Source organism: Calonectris borealis, chromosome 8 (assembly GCF_964195595.1).
Source record: "Calonectris borealis chromosome 8, bCalBor7.hap1.2, whole genome shotgun sequence".
NCBI classification, from domain to species: Eukaryota; Metazoa; Chordata; class Aves; order Procellariiformes; family Procellariidae; genus Calonectris; species Calonectris borealis.
The window spans coordinates 19,095,584-19,119,337 of NC_134319.1; the positions used below are offsets into that span (position 1 = coordinate 19,095,584).

General features: G+C 41.0%; 1 protein-coding gene across 1 annotated transcript in view; it reads right to left on the reverse strand.

Moving 5' to 3' along the window:
- TGFBR3 (transforming growth factor beta receptor 3) overlaps positions 1–23,754 on the reverse strand; it is a 121,085-nt gene that overhangs the window by 53,783 nt on the left and 43,548 nt on the right. The window contains exon 3 of the mRNA XM_075156268.1: positions 17,264–17,448. Coding sequence (XP_075012369.1) covers positions 17,264–17,448 — 185 coding nt within the window. The remainder of the gene's footprint in view (positions 1–17,263; positions 17,449–23,754) is intronic.

Genomic DNA, 23,754 nt, shown 5'->3' on the forward strand with positions numbered 1-23,754 from the left:
CTATAGAGCCAAAATAATTCCATTAGCTGGAAATAAGAGAGAAGATAAAATTATTTGTTTTACAAGGCTCCCACTTTATTGTTCTGTCTAGAAATGGAGAGGCAAAAGTGGAAAGAAAAAGGTGTTTAGAACTGCTATTAAATTTACGGCTATTAAAAAGCTTTCATTAATTCTTGTGGTTTTTCAGCTGTAGTCACAGCTAATTAGTAATAAGCTGTTTGAACTATTAAATATATTTACCTTGTTCTGGGGTTATGTTTTCTTACAAAGCCATAAAAATACTGTAATCTAAGTTTACCAAAGTAGCCCGGTTTTATCTTTCGCAGTCCTGATCTGGCAAACATGAGTTCAAATTTTATTCTGATATTTTTTCAGCTCCAAAAGTGCATTCAATTTTAAACTCTCTCAACTTCAAAGTGTCAAAGAGAAAATCTACTACACTAAATGGAGTAAATATTAAACACGTCCACTCTTATCATATGCATCCACAGCCACATTTTCACACCCAATGATAACTGGTTTCTTCTGATCCCAAAGGAAGTAAAGACTAACGTAAATATTGATGAAACGAGCTATAATACAGATTATATAGTACAGTACTTAAATAACCAAGAATAGAAAAACAGTAACAATCCTCTCACGCTGGCCAACAGGGGCACTCAGCTTGAGTTTGCACCCTGGTTGTGTTTTTATTAGAATGTCAAGTCAATGCAAAGAAGAGGCTCCTATTAGTAATTTTTAAAAATTTTGCTATTTAAAACCTCTGGTATTTATTAAAACCAGAAATGATACAAGAAATATAACACACTCCGAAAACTTCATCTCAGAAATAGCTAGGCCAAGTCCTTTGGGTAATAAGGAAATGGAGAAATATCTGTTTCAACTGATCTCAGACAAGTTTATTCAAAGCCAACATCTATCAGAGAAGACAGATGTTTTAGACTTCATGAAGATTTCTGCCTGTTGGTTTGGTCACATGAGAGAGCACACAGAGCAATCATACTACCTTAGTGAGAAAATCAGAGACTCTTTGCAACTGGATCTACTATCAGATTTCGTACTTGCTATTCCTTTAGGTTTTGGAAATTAAATAGGTATATAATATACACATATACGATTATTTCCATACATGTATGGAAATAATCAACAAAGTTTGAGCCGTATTCAGAAGTGGTGATATATCTATCCATGCCTTTGGCTGGAATTGCAGGATAAGTTATATCACATAATGGAATTTTCCTACATTTGTGCCTGAAAAGTGCAGACTGATCCTTAAGAAAAGCTACAGGACTTTAACACAAAATCAATTAATTTTTCATTAATAAATTAAGTGTTCCTGTGAAAATTTTCAGAATAAATGTAATTTTGCATTACTGCACTCCTCAGTTTGCTCATGAGTAAGACGGCAACAAAACACATAATGTGGAATTCATATTCCTATTCCTAAATTTGAGAAAGAAAATAGTTAATGTGAGCATTCTTCTGCAGCAGCCTCTGTCACTATATTCCTTGGCATATATATTCCCTGTCACTATACTTCTTGGCATAATGGAGTCCTCAGCATCAGCTTGGTTTTCCAGACTTAAAAAAAAAAAACAAACCACAGAGCTACTCTACAACTGCTCAGGACCATCTTGGTCATCATATTTTTCATAATTCATTTTTGCTTCAGAGCTAGCTCTGCTGAGGAGCAGCTGGGTAGCCTAGCCTGAATGTGACCGTTCCCACTGAGAAGTTGTACAAAATTAAGAGTCTCCTCACAGTGTAACTACATCCTCCCCCTTAATATTTATGATTGCCCCCATCATCATCTGTGCTTGATGATACACAACAGTGGTATCTATTAAGGGAGACTTCTTCCTGGTCCTTAGAAAGATTTTCAAGCAAACTGCTGGGGAGTTACTAGCATTCAAGAGCTTTTTGCCAACAACCTAGCTGCCAGCAAATGGATTTTACCTTGCGTAACAGCAGTCAGTGGGCTGTCACACAGTATTTTCAGCCCAAGTAAGGTAGGCATGGTCAAAACACCTCACCAGCAAGGTTAGAGGTGTTTCTGTGTGGAAGGTAGCGGTCTGAACTGTGGCATCCAGGTAAGAGCCTGGACTTTGACTATGCAACAGAGGTACCCAAATGCCTCTTCCACTCCTGCTTTAGAGACTGAAAGGCTTAACAGGACTCTAAGGTGTTACGAGCTTATGACATTGACACAAGCACAAGTTCCAAGCTTCAGCTGTACCAGCACCTCCAGCGTGATACTGTCACGCTCTCTAGCTCTGCCTTGTTAGGCTTTCTGCTGTCATACCGGTGCCCCCACCTTCTTGCCCCTCTGCTAACTTCTGGCATGGTTGCCTCCATCCACAGCACTGCAGTGGAAGGTCCTCATCCCTACTCTCTACAGCAGCATCTCTCACCAAAAAGTAATTTCTGCTGGACTCCCCCCACTGTGGCTCTAGTTAAACAATATATTGGCTGAATCCTAAGAGGTGCTGCCCTTCCCCCAGCCACTTTTCTGTCTCATCTTAGCTCGTAAGCTCTTCAAGGCACATCCTTTCTCAAATGTCTAGACAGTTCATAGCACCTTCTAAACACTCCACAAATTAATAGAAAGGTACTGGATCACTTCAAACCACCAAACAGAATGTTTCTAATTAACAGCAGAAGAGCTAACTAGAAAATTTCCCTTACTTTTTGTATTTTCACTGGCAGAATCCATATTATTATATATTTATGTGAAGCATTGCCCAGAAACCCCATCAGAAACCAGTCCTACACATCTTCAGCACTGTACAGTTAGACATGAAGACATGGTGTGAAATTCTGAACTCATTGAACTCTGTGGTAAAATTCATTCTTTTTCCGAAACTCGTATAAGCTTTTTTTTTTTTAAAAAAAAATGAGGAATCTAAAAGAGATACTCTCCATCCATTCTTATAGGTTCAAACAAGCTTATAAAATACACACATTTGTACTTCTCAGCAACATACTACCTCAGTCAAAGTCTTCTGCATCTCAGACAGCTCTATGAGCAGTTTGGTCAAACAATACCAAAATAAAATTAAACCAGAATCATTAAAAGGACTAAAGCACTTTTAGGTCACCTAGTCCATTTAACAAGCAGCTGCTATTGCTCTGCCCATGTTATTTTTAAAACAAATTAAGGGACAGCACATTAACCAAGCAGACAGCAGCTTAACAACAGTACAGGAAAATAAGACAATGTGGTTCAACACATCCCTCGCTCCCAGTGAAGGGCTCATTCAATCACTGAGCTGTCGCGTAGCCAGCACTTTCATTGTGCAATCAATAGTTAGGCCAGACCTCTGGACACGTGTCTCAGCAATAGTCCTCTCAGCAAGGCTCAGCTTCAGCTGCTGTTTGTCAGAGCAAGCTCCTCTTCCAGACTCACGTCTGCCCTTCGCGGCCTCCTTTGGCACACACTCTTCCAAATAATACATGACTTAATTTGCGAGGAATATGACAACTTGGTCATAGGTAAAAATTAAAGATTAAAGCTATTCTAAAAATCGTACAACAAAACCTACAAATTCATTTTTAAAAAGCATACCAACAGCAAAGCATATCACTGCGACTAGGACATGAACCACAGAGAAATGCTGTCATTTTTGCTAGAATGCATTTTTCAACATATATTATAAAAACTGTAAAAAAAAAAAAAAAAGACTGAAAAGATACCACATTTCACAGGTGCCATGTCTATCAAACTTATGCTGGCATTACTTAGCCAGCTATATTTGCATGTGTTCATGCTGGTCACTGCTGCCTGCCCAGCCTGCAAAGAGTTCCTTTAAGGTCTCTAGCAGCAGCAAGGTTAAGGCAGCTGCAGAGGCTTCTCCATCCCCGGAGATCACAGTTTCATGGAAGGCTGAGTATCACCACAGAAACCAACTAGAAAAACAGTCTACGGGCTCCTGCCCCGTTACTCTGGTAAAGCAATTTGTACTACGTGAAAGGCAAGGGCACAAATGCTGAAAACTGATCAAAGTAAACACTGCTGTTAAAGTACCATTTTGTTTTGCTGACTTCAAGGCATCAAATCGCAGGCTCTGTGTTTTGTTCTAAAAAGATGAAAGTCAAGTGCCAAGGATTTGTAAGGTTGAATTAACTATTCCAGTGTGGAGCCCTTCACATAAATTCATAGCACATTTTCCAAAGCAGCCATTACGAATTTGTGCTAATAAACCAGGACAAAATATGCTGTGTTATATTGAATTACACTGCCTAGGCTAGGACAGCTGTTCTCTAAAAGAGAAGAGAAAAATGAATTTTAACTTTCAGATCATATAAACACATTTTCTGACTTACAAGTGATGCACTAAAGATGGGTTTATGACGTCTTAACTCATTACTCACCTGCAAAGATTAAGTTAATTAGTACAAAGCAGGCAACATTTAGAACAGAAATTTGAAAATTTATACCTGTCACTGCCCTCCGTAAGTGTTTTCACTCTTTTTGTTAATATAATATTTATAGGACATAAATTATTCTGGTATTGCAACAGTCAAAGAAACTAATATGAAGAAACTTATCTTTACAGTTCATTAGCGTATATTATCCAATATAAGAGGTTTAGAATTTCTACTGAAATTCTCTTGAAAAATATAATGTCGATACATTGGCTATAAAAGAATTCAAAGATTAATCCATGAATCCACCTCAAGTGGTGGGATCTAGTACTGCATCACTTTTCAGAAGCGTTTATCGGTTGCTTTGGGAAGGATCTCCAGGCCAATTTTTTTCTTTTTAAGATGAAAGTAAGGGGACCGTGAATTCAAAAGGGAACACTTTTTTTTTTCCTCTCTCTCTCTTGTATTTTTGTTATCCTCATTGAATATTGTGTTACAGATTTGATATCAAGCCAGCTACAGTAGATTGCAATGTCCAGCTTCCGGGAGCCAGTTTCCAAGAGGGAGTTTGCTGATTTTTCCAAGAAACACAAAATATGTTCACGTGGTGTTACTGCATGAAGGTAATTTTGCTCAAAGGGCTATGTATTTGCAATCTTAAATCAACTGTAAAAGCAAGTTCCTGTAAGCATGTGAGACCCCATCACTTCCCTTCTGGGAAGGTTCTCCAATGCAGACTCTTTTATTCAACCAGGGCAAGCACCTATTTTTTTGAAAACTCACCCCAGCAATGAGACAGAAGATCTTCAGAACAGCATCAGAGAAATAAATATCTCCAGGAAAATCGCAGCGCCATTAAAAACAAGCACTCATACCCACACACCGTTACTTTTTCTCCTGCAGAACTCAAAACTATGCCACCCTCAGAGCCCTTGCCAGAGACGCACCACGCTTTCTTCTCTCTGCCAGGCCCCCAGGATGCTGCCGGGGCAGGGCCCTGCCCTTGCGGCAGAGGGCGGGGGGGCTGCGACGCGTGAGGCACACGTGGGGAGGGAAAGCCCTTTGCTTTCTTTCACTCAGTCCTCGGGGAAGAGGTCTGAGTGCCTGGTAGCTGTGGTAGCATTTACCAGGTGCGTGGAGGATTGAAGAGTATTTCGAAGGCTCAGGTAACACTCTAAACTGATTCTAAAATCAACCTTTTGCTTATTTTATCCTAAATATATGGTTGCAAACGGATTGGTTATTGAAGTCCTATTTGCACTAGAAAGGGGTATTACTTTCACAGTGGGAGAATAATAAAAGTGAAAAAACTTGAGGCTTTATATAATGAGACAAAACATAAAGGGTAATAACTGTATTAGCGTAAGTCATGCTTACACCGATAAGTGTAAGTACATTCTGTGACAATGATCTTAAAAGTATAACCCAAAGAGTTTCCTGATAAATTTTACGTAGAGATCATACACACGTGTAAACTGCTTACTTTAGCTTCGTTTACCTGAATAATACAAGATCCAGCTTTCCCTGTACATATATATTTCAATCCGGTTTTTATGTCTTCAGTGTTATCTCATACATTATATAGTTTGGAGAACCAAATTTTTCAAAAACTTCTGACAGTCTCTGCACAAGCATGTCTGCTCAGCTCTGCCAACCAAATCTAATCTTCACATGCTATCCCCACTTTGGGCACCTGCAGAGCAAGGGCTGCCCACAGCGACCAGCCCCACAGGGCTCCGCGGTTCGTGCAATGGAAAGTCTGTGCCCAGCAGTGCAAGGCTGAGACCACGTCGCTGATTCCTCCTGTGACCCGAACTAAATGCTCAGGCTCCCAAAGATTAAGTGAAACCATTTGTGCCATCTGCCCTTCCACAAAGCAGTCAGGCTTCCCAGCACTTGAGACCTAAAAACACGATGTTTCGCTCAGCTTTGCATAAATCAGTAGATGTCAATACTGTTCACATGCCGTATAATGAATCCTAAGGGGAAAGTCCTCCTTTTATACATTTTGTGGGAAAATTTCTCGTTGGCTTTAGATCTGTTTAAGGGCACAGGATCCAGTCCTGTAAGCCGCAAGTACAGCATCTCCCCTACTGTCGTTAAGTGGTCTACTCACAAAACAGTACCACAACAGACTAAGTTTTACTTTAACAATTAAGGTACAAGACTCATGTGAAGAGGAAGCATTTTCCCAGACAATATTCTATTCTGCACTTACTTGTACATCTATTGCAGATCTAAGCTTTTCTTTGGTGAATCAGCTGGGCTGCAAAGTAAGTTTAATTTTATACTCCTCTTCCCTTCTCCCATCCCTAAACTATTACCAGATAGTTGTGTAACATAGTGCCCAATGCCCTGAAAAAACAAAGGCGGGGGGGATCACTACTATGTTGGAGGATATGAGAGTACATACTAAAAGCAGCTCCTGTCTCAAAGAAAATGCTTCTTAAACTGACAGCTAAAAGACAGATGAAAAACTTCTGCCAGGACCATTTTCCTTAAATGCATTTGGAGCATTCTGAGCAAATCTACACAGGCTTTTCCAGGTAAACACAAATTTCCGCGGCCTGTATTTTCAGCAAGTTAGACAGGTGCTAGCCACCCAACCAGAAATTACATAGCTGCATTAATGTACCACTATAGTATTGATACATCTTGCCTCTCAACAGGTCTCGTTAGTCATAGCTCAGTATGATACTAACCGTGGGTTCAGAGATCAGCGTTAGCACTATCTCATCTCTACCAGGCTCTGATGGTGGACACTGCAAGTTCATAGTTCATCTCGAGTGCAAAACACCATGCAGATGTAACATAGCACACAGTGGCGTAAGAACATCATGGCAAAACTGGAATCTGAATACAGAATTTCCAAATCTCAGGGTAAATCCTGAACGGATGAATACCCTACTTTCCACTGTTTCAAAAGCTGCAGGTGGGGAAAAGGAAAAGGCTGACACAATGAGGCTTCACAAAGCAAGAAAAGATTACAAACAAACATGAAATAGATGACAGAAAGACTGCAGGACAAAGGGTTATGCCATTTGAAAGCCCTCACATATAAACAATTTGCTCCTCAAAGGTTTTGCAGCCAGACCACACATAAATCCAGATGACTGGAAAAAAGAAACATCATTCTACAGGTGTCTTTTAGAGAGGCGCAGTCACATAGGGAAGTGTAACATGTGGAGTTCACATTTTTATTGGACGTGTAAAACTAAATTCTTGCTTTCCAAACCAGGGTAAAGAACAGCGTGTGTGCATGAGTCATAAAAACTGAAAACCTAAGCAGCAGCAGCAGCAGATTTAGGAAACAGCTTTGTTTACTTTATTGTGAATAACCCACCAGCCTGAGTAAGAGTTGGTGCAAGTGTGTGTCTGTAATACATATGCTCACAAATGGTATTAGAAATTAAAAGGCAACTGCTTTCAGAAGATTAAAAGTAACTGTAACCAACACATTGTCTCTCAACTCCCCTAGGGCAGGTCTTCATTCTTCCCAATTTTTTTTCTATTTTCAAACTTCAAAAAATAATCAGAACTTTTACTCTCTGTACAAACAAAAGAGTATTTTGGGAATATTTCAAAGAATGAATTTATGATACTGACTACATGGAAAAAAAACAAAACCACCAAACCGCTGAGGAATCAAATCTTCTATTTAATCAGGCCTACCCATATAAGTAAGACTACTCACATCTGTATACACTTGCAGAATCAAAGCCATGCAAACTGACAAAATCCTGCAGAAGACATTACTGAGGCTATCATGCAAGTATTTTCTTGCACAGTGATGCCATTCCATGCACTTCTTACCTGCACTGTCTGGCTGATTCTTGCTTGAAAACAGATTTACTGAAGAAAATACTGGCTTGCTTTCCAGCTAACAGTGTAAGGACAGACTGTTGCTCCTTGCATGCAGTATTTTTCCGTGTAGCTTCAGGTGTATTTTCAATGTCCAATTTATCTCATTGAAGTATCACTTGAAACCAAACTAGTGGAGGAAAGAAGGCATGTTCCAATGGTCTATTCTGAAAAGATATCTACAACGCAAATGCCACTGTGCTTCTCTGCAAAACTAATGTCATATAGAGTCACATTTCCCAACAGGCCTCAAAACTTCACTTACGTATTCGCACGCACTAGTAGATCGTGTCCATGCAGAAAAGGGTGATGACAGAAGAGTGAGCCAGACTTCAACCAGTCTTCAGGATTAAAGAATGCCGGTTATCTCCGGAAAGGTGACAGATTTTAATACTTTTCCCTTCGTGATGAGATTTGGGTCATCACCAAATATTACCTCTCATCTAGAGACACTAACTATTGCCACCGTCATATTTATCACATATGGCATGAGCTCCAATGGTAATAAAAATATTTCTGTATTATAAATTGCCATGGCAATTGCTAAAGAGACACTATCAGCTATAAATTACCTATAATTCCTTCAAACTTTTTCAAGCAATTTAAGTTTCAGATGTTTGTACCTCATGGTGGTGCTATTTTCGCATCTTCTCCTTTAAATAGCAAGTTTTACTACTGTAGAAGTACTCTGTTTATGTTTCACAGGGAATATAAGAGACTCTTCTAGAGAAACACAAACTTGAGTATATGACAAGTGTTATCAAAAGCATGATCTATATTAAAAAAACCCAATTAAAACATTTGTTCCTCTTCTCATATCTTGCCATTGCAAGGTTTTACTTTTTCAGCTGATACAGGAGCATGCCTGTCAGGCACAGCAAGCTCCACACAATTTATGTTGGAAATGTTCCCCGATGCTGGGAGGTTGGAGGAGAACAACTTCATTAATTCCAGCTTTTGGTTCAAACAGACACTCCGGAGAACAACATAAACACGGCCACTCATGACAAGTGTTGCTCCAACATCTCTCACACACACGTAAGCCCAAAGCTAGACTGGAACTTGCCCATCGAGTTTGTGATATAAACGGACTCCTGGAAATGTCATCACTTCCTTAATTATCTTTTCTTGGGGAAAATAACTATAGACAAAGCAGTAATTTATAAATACTCCAAGGCATGTCAGATACAAGCTTTGAGGAGGGAACTGGAGACCAAGAATGTGAATCACAGTTTATGATCAAAATCAAAACAGATGCATCTGCCTGACAGAACGTGTGAGCGCATGTGCTCAGTGTGCTTACGCACACGTGAGAGACAGAGAGGGAGGAAGAAGAGTCCATCTAGTCAAGACAGCAGCAGCAGCCCTGTTTCTCTCTACAATCCTGTGGCAGCACATCAGGACCTGCGGGCACTCATAGAAGAGGAAAACAAGGGAGTCCAATTTTCAGCTCCACACAGCTCATTTTAAATAGCAGTCAGCAAAACCGAAAAATTTGAGCGATCAGAAAAGTCATTCTGACATTTTTGCTTTTGAACCCTTTAGCCTTCTGTGGTGGGCCTTGGCACGGCTTCAGACACCATGCCAGGCAGCTCTCTGAAACTGAGAGCAGGTCTCACTTTCTGCGCACAGCAAACAGTCCCGTTTCTAAAAACGGAAAATACCGAGGGCTTGCACGGCACTTTCCAAGTCATGAGAAGTCACTGCTGCCTCTTTAGGGGTAGACACATCAAGCCACGCTCCTGCAGGACAGCAGGCTCTGCACAAACAGACTGCTCTGGCCGACACATGACTTCCTCTGGCAGTTCTGGTGGGCAGAACTTGAAACGATTGCCAAATCCAATGACCAGCAAATCCTGAGCTGTCTGAAAACAACCCATAAAGACTGCAGTCCAGAGCAAACAAGATGAAAAAGCCACATGAAAAAAGGCTGGATTTTATGCAAGCGCAGATGCTTCAAAGTGCTAACGAAGAGAAGAGGGGGAAGAGGGTTGTGAGGACTCTTTAAGAAATGGAGGCTGGTGGCTGTTGGTTTGTTTGTTTTTTAAAGACATGGTAATGCAGTGTCCATCAATCAAGGCAATTAAGACATCAGTGTCATTTTAGTGTATTAGCTGCATGGGAGTTGCAGCTTTTAGTAGAGATGGCATCATCTGAGAAAGACATTGAATGATTACAATTTCTGTGGAGCATGCTGTCAGTATCTTTAAGGCTTTATAAGGTCTATTGTGTGCTTCACTTCTGATTCAGTCCAGTAGTCCAGCAGCCTGGACAGGGCTCTTGGGCAGGGCTGTGGGGAAGGGAGTAACAGCAGCCTGTGAAACCACCCTGGTGAGCCAGTGGAGCTACCACAGGCTGTGGGCAAGCTTTGGAAAATACCCAGGATTGAGAGATGCATGTGATGAGGGACTGCTGCTTTCCAAGCAACAAATACAGGGTGTTCCTGGAGTACGTCTGCCACAGCATCGCTCACAACTTATCTTCAAGACCTCAGTGGCACGGAGCACTGGCGGAAGCAGTAATTCATCTGGGCTTCCCGTTCTTGATCTTCTAATGTGGGCCCTTTCCCTTGCTCTTACAAGGGGTATGCAAAACATCGTGAAAGAAGATTGTTATAAAAAGCAGCAGTCAACCTTAACCCTGTCAGAGAGGTTTGCAGGTGGCCAAACTCATTTTCCACTGCCACTCTGCAGGTCCTGGTTGGACTGATAACATTGTCTCTGCATTACTTTGTGAGCCACAAAGCATCAAGGAACAAGCAATAACAGGGGGAAAGTGATCCTGTTGATCTTGACGTGCTCAGCATAAGAGGAGAGCTGGCTTGCATATATGAGGTTGAAGCCGAACAAGTGTTGCGGAAAACTTGAGTATTACGCACCAACCCAGATCTAGAGATGGTATCTTAAAATGTCCACAGTGGCCCACAAAAATATGCAGTACAAAAGTAAATACTGCTTCTTGGTAACGTAGGGCCAGGAAAGATCTACAGCCCCACAGAAACCCTCACAGCTGGGGAAGCCTGTGTAAGCAAAGCGCAGTGTGTGTATCCCACCAAAACTGCAAAGCCAAACACCTTCCCAAACGGCAAAAGTCATTTCCCAAACTACTCTGGTCTGTCAACTTCCAATACTGAACTGGCTGGCTACGGGACTTAGGGTGTCAGATCCCGAGTGACAAAGCCAATCTTTCCAGAAAGACACCCTCTCGTTGGTTGACTGATGAAGCTGGATGAGCTCAGCCCAGACTTTCACCAAACCTCTCCCACACTATAGTCTTTAGGGTTTGCCTTCTCAGTTTGGAACGAGATCTTTGCCACCATGTTACTGCTCCTCTCTGAAGTCTCAACTCAGACTTCTCCATCTCCAGAAAGATTAAGCATCTCCACCACTTCCATCTCCTCTTCTTCATTCCCAGACAGACTGGGCAGCAACATAGCCACCTGCACTATCCCTCTCAAGCCATCTTACTACAGGTAGTTCATGTCACCCCTGGTTCAAAAACCCGGCATATACTCACATTGCCACTTGTAAGTCTGCTGCCATAGTTAGATATCCGTTACTGCTGCCAAGCAAAGGTGTTCAGAAAGTAGAGAGGCAAAACCAGCAAAATACCTTTGCAGTGTTGAGAAATGGTCTGTACCTTGGCAGAGGCACAGACAGGGTGCTCTGTTTTAACTTTGAAAGCTTCTTCTAGAGCAGCAACTATTTTTCTTCAAAACAAAGGCCTTTGGACTATCATAAGTACCACACGTACCCACATGCAGCAGCGTAGGCTTCCCACCGCACGACAGTAAATGAGCAGAGGGCAGATGCTATGCAGCCTGGCAAACCAAGCAACATGTCCTTTATTTCCCAGCCTAAATTCTGCACCACATATTCTGGTCAGCTCACCAGAAACATCAAATTCATATGGCCAAGTGATCCGGCAGTGCACAGATCCAGTATTAATGGTAGTGCAGTCTTACTCAAAAGTTTAATCTCACAGGAGTAACAAACTCTTTATTCTCGAGGCTCTTATTTTACTATGAGTTTAGGACTTCATAGGATACCAATCCAATTATTTTAGTTTGGATTATTAAGCCCATGCTGCAGGGTGCTTCAAAAATTCAAACTAGCCTGTCTTGTCAGTTTTAGAGCAGCTGGCCAAGCTGACACTGAGAGCTCAGCACTAAAAACCACGGTGGAAAAAGAAGCTGACCTTATTTTCACTATATCTGAGATCCTGAAGTCTCAGAAAACAACGTAAGTGGACATTTGGTTGGTACTAAATGGAAACTTATTTTAACAAATGCACTTTTAGAGGAAGAAATAAACACAATGGAATCAAACAAACGACCAGGTAACAAAAACCTCACTAACTCGAGCCATCAAATAACAAACCTTGAATTCCCTTCTTGCCTGCTGTCGGCACAAGACCTCCAGGCCCCCTCTGACCATGGCTCTGGTGCAGCAGGTCAGCATGTTTAAACGCCGCCCAGAAAGTGGCCCCTTTGTCACAGCTGAATCTCAAGGTTGTCCCCAGATCTCTGGATGCCCGAGCATGAAATAAAACATTTTCCCCTGACATAGCCTTGGCTAAGGCTGTTCTGGTGTTAAACTTGCGAAAACAGTTAAAATGAACACACTGGGAAATACAGTAAATATGTAGAAAAATAGGCAAAACGAACCAGGTTTTCATCACCCTCATTGTCCAGATCTTCATAGTCCTAAAATACAAAACCATTGTGACACAGAAGAATTATCCTGAATTCAGGATGCAAAGATCAGGATGTAGAAATACATTATTGGGTGACTGTTTCAGAGTCTTTTCCTGTCCCATTTTTACAGCTTAGAGGATCTCTCAGAAACTACTTAAATATTGGACTTAAACAATTTTGCCCATCATTTTATGACTTAAGTGGGTCGGCTCAGGAACCTGACATACATCTCTAGTAAGTACCTGGCTATTATAATTAGCTTGCTCCACAGGAACTAACAGGCATTTTAATATCAGGTTTGCTCTCAAAGGAAAATATTTTTTTATTATGAAATTGTTGCCAAGTAACACTGATTAAACAGTGGGGGAAAAGTCTGTCGAATTATTACAGCCTCAGTGGCATTACTCAAAATTATAAAAATAAAGATGAGCCCTTGATTTTCCTGCCTTCATTTCACATAACACATGTTGAACATCTGTATCAGGCATAACATCTTAAAGTTATTGAGGATGAGGATGTCAATGAAAACAATAGTGAATCCATTGCCAGGAACTCTGATTCCATGTATTCACATGTATTCAATCCTAAGTATTCACATGAGATTAATTTTATATGCCCCTGCTCCCCCTTTAGCTATTTCAGTTGTGGCTGCATGCCTGAAGCAGCTCAGAGAAATTCAACTGACAGGTATAATAAAAAAATCCTCCATTAACTTAGGACTTGATAATGTACCTAAGGAGTGACTTTCATGTTAAAATAATTTTTATGTTTTTCTATACACATTTTTCTGGTGCAAATCTCTAGAGTTTCCAAGTGTCTCCGCAAATAACAACTCTTTCTCAGAACAGAACAAGCAGCTCCATGAGAAAGCAACTATCTCCTTTCTAAAAACCGGGAAACTGAAGCAGTGAAGATACCCAAAGCCGAAGAGTTCAGTAGTTCCTGGCTTTCATTGAGACCCAGATCAGTACAGAAATGCACACATGCACTCACTTCCCCAGGAATATTTGATCAAATAAAACAAACAAAAAGGGCTTGCATTTTTCATGCCAAGTTCAATATAAACACTTGTGGCTATTACATGCACCCATATTCTATTTCCTATGATAAAGCATGGCCAATATGAATTGTGATAAAAGACATTTCTAAGAAATACTTGAAAAAGATTGGGCTTTTGGGGTTCTTACTTGAAGAAAGTGTTTTCACAATGTCAACAAATGAGATGTCACCCCAACAGGGATTAATGAAGTAAAATACAATTTCCTTGAAGATCACAGATGTGGTTACAGCATTTCACGATATGACCTTATATTTACCAGATTTCAGCCTTAACATGAAAGTGCTAAACTACTGATTCAGTTTTGCAAAATTTGTTCAGAATACATAATCCCATACATTTCCAGTCCACCTATTTTTTTTTTCAGTTTACAGGGAGGAAAAAGCACCCAAACCTTACTAATCTTTACAGAAAAGCCTGCATATGTTACGGGAGGAACACATGTCCCTGCCATGCCCTCCCCCCGCATCAGCCAACCCACCTATGTTTAAATTTGCGAACGCTTGTTGTCTGTATATTCTACACAAGTGTCAAAGTGAGTATGTATGTTGCATATTTATGAGAACCAGGATAACTGCACAAGTATGTTTAATGCATGAGCCCTCCAAGGAATTTGCTAGGGGAAGTTTGCACTCCTCCCAGCAAGTAAGGAATGTGTAATTTAGCAGCATCTAGCACAGGGCAGGTTAAAAACCAAAACAAAACTCGACCTCCTCCCCCAAAGCAAGCCTTCACTTACAAATTTTCAGATCTTGCATTCCATGTTATCAGAACTTCAGCCAACCTCTGAACAAATGTCTGATTTATTTTAAACATGCTTTCGATGCTGCTGAATCTAACTAATGTACTGTCAAACAAAAATACTGTTTTTATACTGGAGTATGCTGGAAATATGACAAACAGATCTCTACCTTTGCTATCAGCAGTTGCAGGCAACAGGAAATACCTCAGCTGGTAAATCAAACTAATTTAACTTGAGGTGATGGGTACATTCTACTTGAAGACAAAAGGCTACTTGGAGTTGGTTTTTACAATAATGGAAAAGATAACATTTGCTTTGCTTTGTTTTCCAAGTCTGATCCTATAAGTAAAATCCGATCTTTCCAAGTTGTTTACACTCTTTTGCTCAACGCTGTCGCCAGCAAGCCTTGCTCCAGCTTCCTGTGCATTTTTAGAGCAGCCATCTCCAAGGGCTGTGACTGGAAACCGGTTGGGAGATGAGAGAAGGAGGCTAAGGGCTACAAACTGTGAAATATATTCTGTGCCCTACACTTTGCTATACCGCCGAAGTACACAGAAAAGACAGCTTGGGGCAAACCGATTTCTTACCGTAAGCATGTTAGAGGAGGCACAAGCAGCCTCTTTCTACTAGACAGCGACTATTTTTATTCAAAGCCAAATATTTAAATCTTCTATCGTTCTGTCAAGATGATTAGACAGTAGTGGCACAGCCTGCAACCTTGTACATGCATGACTCTAGCTCACATTGTGTGTGCACACAACTGCAGAAACGGCACTGTTACACACGTAGTGCTAGGAGCATCGAACCAGAGAGAGATTTGGTTTTATGCAAATGTGCACTTTGCAGTTGATTCGTTCTGGTCTCTCGGGAGGTACAAGCTCCAGCTGTAGCCTGCTTCATCCCATCCCCGGGCACCCTTCAGTAACTAAGTTACAAGTTCCCACTATACCATGTCCCTATAGCAAGGGCATTCTTTTGCCCATTTTCAAAAAAATTTGTGATTACCTTGAGAGATCTACCCCTCATACCAAATTTGTCTATGACTTACCAACAGATCTAAAGGTTCCTGGGTGATGAGAGAGAGGCACTGAGAAATACATAGCAGAATCCCATAAGGCTGTTCAGTTTTCCTAAGAAACTATGTTACCATAAAAAAAAAAAAAAAAGAAAAAAAAGAAGAAGAATAGAAGACTAGAGATTCCAACTACAATTTGGTTTTCATGCCCAAAGAACTGATTGTACCTACACTTTTTTCAGGCATTCACAGTGTATTCATCAGGTTGATAACCCAGTGCCTGGCAAACTAAGGCAGGCTTTAAAAACAAAAAAACCAAACCAAAACAAATATAAAAATCTCTGTTCCTCATTCCCAGTCCCACAAAAAAAAAAAGTGTAATTTTTCTATTCATTTTGTGACAGTTGAACTGAAGAAGACCTGACATTTTTGATAAAGGACAGTCAATGAGATGCCTACAGAAAAAATAGTAAATAACTTTTTCATCATACACTAGACGTTTCAGACAGTGTATATACTGAAAATGAACACAACAGCTGAAGTTTCGTGGATGCATACAATACACATGGAGCTGAACACACCACAAACCCAACAAGGCTGCTATTGAGGTCAGTGGAAAGACTGATTACGGCCAAAAGTATCTGCCTTTATTTAAATCGCTATAAGAGACTCCACTTAAAAGTTCTTTCAGCACAGATTTAGACCCTCTTTTTCTAAGCTTCCGCCAGCTAGATCATCATCTTTGTTCTATCATTACAAATTCTGCTAATTGTGTACGTGCACGATGCTTTCACAGTACTAAGGATTTGTGTGTGTGATACTGTAAGAAGATGAACTAAGCAGCTCAGCTGTCATGGCATGCGATGTTTTCAGTTCGGCACTCTGTTTTGATGTGTTTTGAGAGTAAACAGCAGCACCGCACAACTTAATATCAAAAATTTTCTTCTTGTGCTGTTGCTTTCAGAGCAGCTAAAGTTCTTGCTAGTCCCTCCAAGTGTAATGTACATAAATAAGTAATTGGACTGTACTTAAAAACTACCATAGTCAGCAACACTTGCTTTCTGTACGGCAGTCCCCCCTTGGTGAAGCATTAAGGATGCATTACAGGGGTAAAAGAATCTGAACTTAAATATTTGTTTATAGTGGTCATGGCAGGGATCCAAAGGTATTCATGTTAATTTACAACACATTTAGGTAAACGATCCGCTTTTGAAGTCAGCCAATTCTGTAAAGGCCTTTTGTAGATCTAAATCTGTTTCTTATTTCCTTTGCCCACCCCACCATCTTTTTTAAGTATACTTCGTGGTTGTGAAAGGTGATGGAGAGAGTGGGTGGGTATGGAAGCGGTTTACTCGTATGACACGAAAAGCATAGGTGGACAGTATCCATGCAAATTGTGCATGCTTCTTTGTAGTCTTTCTAGTCACAATTCAGAAATAACTTTGTTCAGCAAACTGATGTAGAACAATCCCATTCGCAGACACACTTGTAGCCAGGCATCCAGATGAAAAGTAATTTCCCCTTTACCTCTCTTTCATGATGGCCAAGACCCTCCTCAGGATTTCTGAGATTGAGGACGTGCACCTCTTGCGGCAGGCCTGTTGTGCCTCGGCTTGCGCAGCCAGATAAGACTGTAAAACTCTCCAATAAGGCATGGACTGGGTGCGAATTGTTAACAGGAGATAAGACACATTCATTCCTAGGCACAGGACCTGCAGAGGAAGACACAGGTGCACATCATTTGGAGAAAAAAAACAACACATAGATTACACCTGACAAATAATGATCGTCCTTTTGGTCACAAAACCCATGGGAACAGCCGCAGAGGTTTCATGTTCATTATCCACAAAATGAAGACACTTATTTCTGTGCCCTTTTAAGTTCTCCTGAATATGCTAACTCGTTGGTTCATTTCTCTCTGAAAGTCTAAATTTAAAGTATGAATTTCAAAACTGAAGGTAGTATTGTCTTTACCAGGGAGGAAACCAAGGATAAAAGAGAAAAAAAGCCAAAAAAAAACCCCAAAGGAGAAAAAACAAAGCAGTGATAGTGGTAGGAGGAATTGGTTCATCTTAGATGTCAGTTATTTGTTTATGTCAAACATTGTTATCTCCAAACACTGAAAAATGCAATCATGTATATATAACAATGAAAAGTTAATCTCTAGTATAAAGTAATTACATCAGGAAGGATTTGGGTGAGTTGGATTTGTTGCTTTTGAAGCAGTGCTGATTTATAGTGAACGTAGTTCAAATACATTGTACAAAACAGCAGGCATCTGTCACATGATAAAATGAAATGTTTGTTTACTGAGTCTATTTTGTGTCTGACAGCAATTATCTACACTGATAACAGATATCTAATCCAAAACAGAGTGTACGCCCTTTCAAATAATCACCACAGCATGATGTAGTGCCATACTCTTATATAGTACGTGAGACAGTGTGATGTGATAGCAAGATAGCACAAAAGCTGAAACATACACAGCAGTTTACATTTAAACTATATCTCAGGAAACTAAAGCAAGACAAATATTTATGAAATGTAGTCCTGCTTTTCCAAGATGGCTCAAACCCACCCCTGACAGTAAAAGATACAGTTTTTGATTCAGGTCACAGGAGAACGTTAATTGACTTAACCCCTAATTTGCACCAAAGTCACTCAGAAAAGAATTAGACTCACATGAACCAGTCAGTTCAGAGGCTACAAGGCATAAAAGAGAAATATAAGCTAAAAGCATGATTTTTTTTTTTCCCCCAGTTAGTGTACATCTGCAACTGAAGTAAAATGCTTCTTTTGAAAAAAGTTCAAAATGAAAGAAAATCCTCGACTGATCAAACGGCAGAGCTCTGTCTGGTTTTGTGAAGCTTTGTCCAGCTACTGTAGTACTAGAGATTGTTTGACTTTGGTGTACACATATGTTTAATTATATTAGCACTGACCTACACTTTACCGGTTAAAAAAGACAGTTCGTTCAAGATACAGTTAGCAGCTGGCCATTTAGAAGTCAGAGGGTCCATCTTAAAACAGACTTTATCTGGAAAAAGCAAAGCCTTTGAGCACAGGGAGATTTCCGCAGTGCCTTGGGCCATGCGTGCCTTGTCCTGCCAAAGAGGCCGTTCCTGAAACCCACCGGTGCATAGTACATATCCTGCCAGCTCCCACAGAGCAGGAATATTTGTAGAAGGCAATGCTCAAGGCATAAATTACGCATGCCTGTGTTTGGGGTACAGAAGATAAACAAATGTTCTGCTCTCTATATGAGGAGCTTGGTAGTAGCACTGACCACCAGCTTGGAGGATTTGAGGTTTATTTGTTTTTTTTTTTAATTCCTTTTTAAGAATACGCATACAAAATGGGACCAGTCCAAGCAATGATACTCAGTTAGTTAAAAAAAAAAACACTATGAAAAAGTTGCCCTTTGTAACGGTTGAAGAAATATTTAGAATTTGTAACAATTACACAACTAGCAGAGAGGTCTCATTTCCCCGATGTACAAGTGCAGATCAGAGAATCTACTAATCAGCCCAGCCACTGATGTGTAAGTCCTGCAGCAGACCACATTATACAACCTGCACAAAGCATTTCTAAACTCCACAAGCATTTCTTGGGCTGGGGAACAAACTGAGAGCCAAGGAGCACTTGTTCATTGAATTGTTTCTTGCAGACCAGAATGGAGCTGACATTTGTTAAGTTGCTTCTATCACAACACACACACGAAGAACAAGGTGCAAGACTCGGAACAAGACAGCAATGGAGTTGCTGATGCAAACATGCGCTATCCTTTCCAAAGGTTCAGGAGAAAGAGCTAATACCTCCCTCTCAGCAGATGGATTCCCTTGTGAATACCTATTTCCATGCAGTACATCTATCATCCTCCCCTCCAGCCTCCATCTAGTCTTTATTATGTACAAATTTGCCACACTAGAGGAAAAGACATCTGGATTTTCCCCTCACTTCCTACAGGACTCATCCACATGAAGACGACAGTGACTGGTACGTTCAGGCTGTCTGTAACTGCCTCCCTCGCCGGCACCTCAAGAGCACATTAAGAAAGCCCTTCTTTCAAGGCCCTCTGTTCTGCTCAACGTGCAAGATGGAAATACTCCCGGAGGGAGCAGAAGTTCACATCCTGGATAACCGTGCGCAGCTGAGCTTATCTGCACAGCGAAGGGCAGACTGGGGCACGCCTGCTTCGCCTGCGCTCCGTCCCGCTGGACGCGGGCCAGATCTCCTGCAGAAACCCCATCACCCTGCCAGCAGCGAGCCCGCGCGGCTGTACCAGTCTTAAGCAGGACTTCTTAAATAGGCTTACTGGCATAGGCCCACTCTTACACCAGTACAGCTGCATGGCGTCTGGACGCACGCTGGCTCGCGCCCCGCCAGCCTGGGGCACGCCACTTCTGTCAGCTCTCTTTTGAAGGAAGGGGTGGACAGAGCTGCTCCGAGTCGCCCAGTATAAGAAACCAATGTTTGGGGGGAGTTACCGCATTTGGTAGAGCTGCTTTCAGACCAGCCTCATAAGCGACTGAGATACAGCCCTTGAAATCTGAACCGAAGATCAGAGTATCTCCTGGAGGCTGGCTCCACTGAACTCAGACCACATACGCGGTAAGACTGCCCACATACAAGGAATGACGGTGGGGTAAGTAACAGAGGGGTTACTCCAGATGTTGCATTTCTGCCGAGTTTCACACAGGTGTTTGTATAGCTATGTCCTGGGCCCGTACTACCCTTCCTAGGAACTCAAGACTCTCATGAACATTATTTCTCTTAAGTCCCTTTTTATGCTGCACACATCCAGCACTGCCTAAGCTATTCGCTAAACATCCATTAACAACATTTCTTTCCAACAGTACCTATTGCACCTGCAGATCTGGCCCTGTCGAAGGCAAGTAGGTACCATTTCGAGGCACTGTCTCTCTAGTGGGAGCAGCCAGAGCTCTCCTCTTTCCACATTAGCTGCTCTCGCTCTTGGCTCCCTCACAGACCCCTCCTGCTCATCTTCCTCTGACTGGAAAGCTAGTTACTTCCCCTAGGTAGTTTAAATCCTACAAAGTGCATATTTACCACTCTGAAAAAACAAACAGAAAGCCTTTCTATGACACTACTAATCTGATTGTTTATCACCTCCGCACCACCTGCTTGTATTTGAAAGCCAGCATGAAACCGCAGTCTCATCCTGCCTGGGTTTTACTGTTCTGCTGCTCTGCTGTGCACAAACACCAGGATCGGGCTCTGCCAGCTTCCCACTCCAGCCCCACATCCCATTCCCGACAACCTCACCTGCATCGGCGACACCAACATCTTGCCAAAATTCAGCATCATCGCAGCTTAAGGGCCAGTTCATCCAATTCACATATCAAGATTGCTGCCTCAGCTCCAAACACGTACAGATACTCTCTTGCATCTCATCCCCATCAAACTGGCACTTAAAGAGTCAAAAGTATCTTCTAGTTTATACATCCTTGTGCGGCTACGAGCCTTTAGTCCCTTCTCTGCTGAGAAGGTAAGTGCGCACACACAGCCATCATTGGGCTTTTGTTTAACTTTGGACCGTGTATCCATTTAACCTTGTTAGCAAATCCTGGCTCTTACCACAATCAAATTTTAGTTCCTTAATGCCTTTTGAAGATGGATAGCAGGTTAGGCAGTTTTATAACAACCGCTTATTACATATATGTTTTATGATGGCAAATGTTCAGTGAATTTAGAATTCTAGAGAACTGTTTAGTATTGAATTATTTTCCACTTCCAATTAATAAGAATATTTTAAAGGAAATCTTAATGCAGACCCAACTTCGTTTGATACTAACATCTGGAACATATTCAATACAATTTCAACATTCTTGTTTCCCATATCATCCATGCTATTAATGAGTAACATGTGTTCTGCTTTACGAAAGTAGCAGAAATGGGAGTAAGACAGTAAAGGGGATAATACAACAACCCAAGACCAACTCATAACTGTGATGGATTATATTCAAATAGTAAAGGCTAATATACTTTCTGTTGTATTTTCATGGAGATTTCTACGGTGTTGTCAGCTGAAAAGTGTGACCAGCTCTTGCAGATTGCGTGAATCTGTGCTGGGGGCTCCACAGGACGTTAGCACGGTTCCCATACACCACGCCAGAGGATACAAGCCACACCAATGGGATATAACACTCCTTAGAAGAAGGACAGATTTATTCTAATTGATTTTTGAATAAGGGAATGACACAAATCTAGTGTCATAAAGACACTACATACATAAAGACAAAAAATTAAAAATCCAGACTTGAGGAACACCAGGGATCTCTGTGCTGTCAGGTACAAAGTAATACAAATTACTGCAGATCCTGCTAGAATTCATCGCTTTATATGCTGAAAAGCAAGTCTTAGAGGAGGCTAACTATCCAAGCAGAGATTTCAGAATGCCCAAATGACAGATTTTCACAGAAGTTCTTTTGGAGAAGGTTAATTTAAGGGCAATTTTTTACATCAGCTAGTGACAATGATGACTGGAACAAGAAGGAAGAAAAGAGACAGGATCCTCAAACCTACTTCTGAATGACAACAGGATTCTGTAAAAACAAGAGGAGGGGAAGCCATTTTCTCTTGAACTGAAAAGCTTAAGATTCACTGCAGAGCACTTGAGCAGACTTGGTAACAACCTCTTCCTATAACCTTCACCACTCATTTCTAAAGATACAAGTGCATGGGTGAAGGGCCACTTTCCACGTGGAGTAATTGTTACCACCTACGCAACCTTCTTCTCATAAAGGGTTTCTCACTGAGGGAAGCATTTATACCAAGAAATTACACGCAAGGATTGACGCAAATAAGAATCTACAGAGAGAAGTGATGCCTGTCACTCAAAGAGAAAATGTAAGTCATTACTACTTATTTAGTATGGAGGGCTCTGTAACAACAACTACTAAATTCCTTCCTGTGCACCCCTTCACAGAAGACCACCTGGGAAGTCAAATTCCTGGTGATTCAACTGGTGTAGAGGATAATGGACAACCTCCACCATTAATACAAAGAGCAGCTTTTACTACAGATGACCATGAAAAAACAGTTTCATACTCCTAAGCAAGCACTTGAGTAAGACATCCGTGCTCAGGATCAGTCAGTTCTGGCAAACAGCCTTAAGTCCTGAGAGATGGAAAAGACAAGATGAGACGGTAGGAAATATCACAGCTGCTTTGTGATGAGAGGCAGTGGCATAGAGGAAACTGCAGTGTTTCTCCTCATGGAAAAGGAGAAGCATTTCCACCACTAGCACCAACAACGAGGAGCTGGACTGTCCAAGACTCTTCCTGGATTACGCAATTTTCGTCTCTGAATAAGTGTGACCACCATAAGAAAGATGCAGGGGAGAGAAGTAACATATTGAAAGGAAGATTTGTACATTGGACCTTCATACTGGCCAGTAGGAAGACTAAAACAGAAGATTACTGTCCAAAGCATTTTATATTTGTATAAATCTACTGCTGATTTCTTTTTGTGTCTTCAGAGTGTTTGTCTGGGGAGGGGAGGAGAGTGTTATTGTTTTCTTGTTCTATACAGCTCATGGCAGCAGTTCCAACTCTGACAAAACACAGCACATGTAACGCAGAATGATGCTGCTGCTAATCTGCCATAATTTTGGTAAGGAGGGGGAAGAAATTCAATGACAGACAAAATTTTTGTGTGTTTCACTATCACTTTTCTGCCTTAGTATATAGTCAGAAATGCATGGGAGTAACAAAGGTTGTAGATTTGTTCTGACTGAAAAAGCAATTGCTGGATACTTTAATATTTAAGAAATAAATTTTGAAGTGTGGGGTTGGGGTTTTTTAAGTTAGTTTTTATTTACACTGTGCACCTAGTAATTTAATCTTAAGCTTCAATAAACCAGAGTTGCACTAGGATATGCTCAATATTGCAATAAAACCTTTGATATTTTAGAGGGCTTGGGAGAAATGAGAAAATGAGAAAAAAGAAATAAGCTTACAGTATTAAATAAATTTCATTCTAATGTGAATATTCTC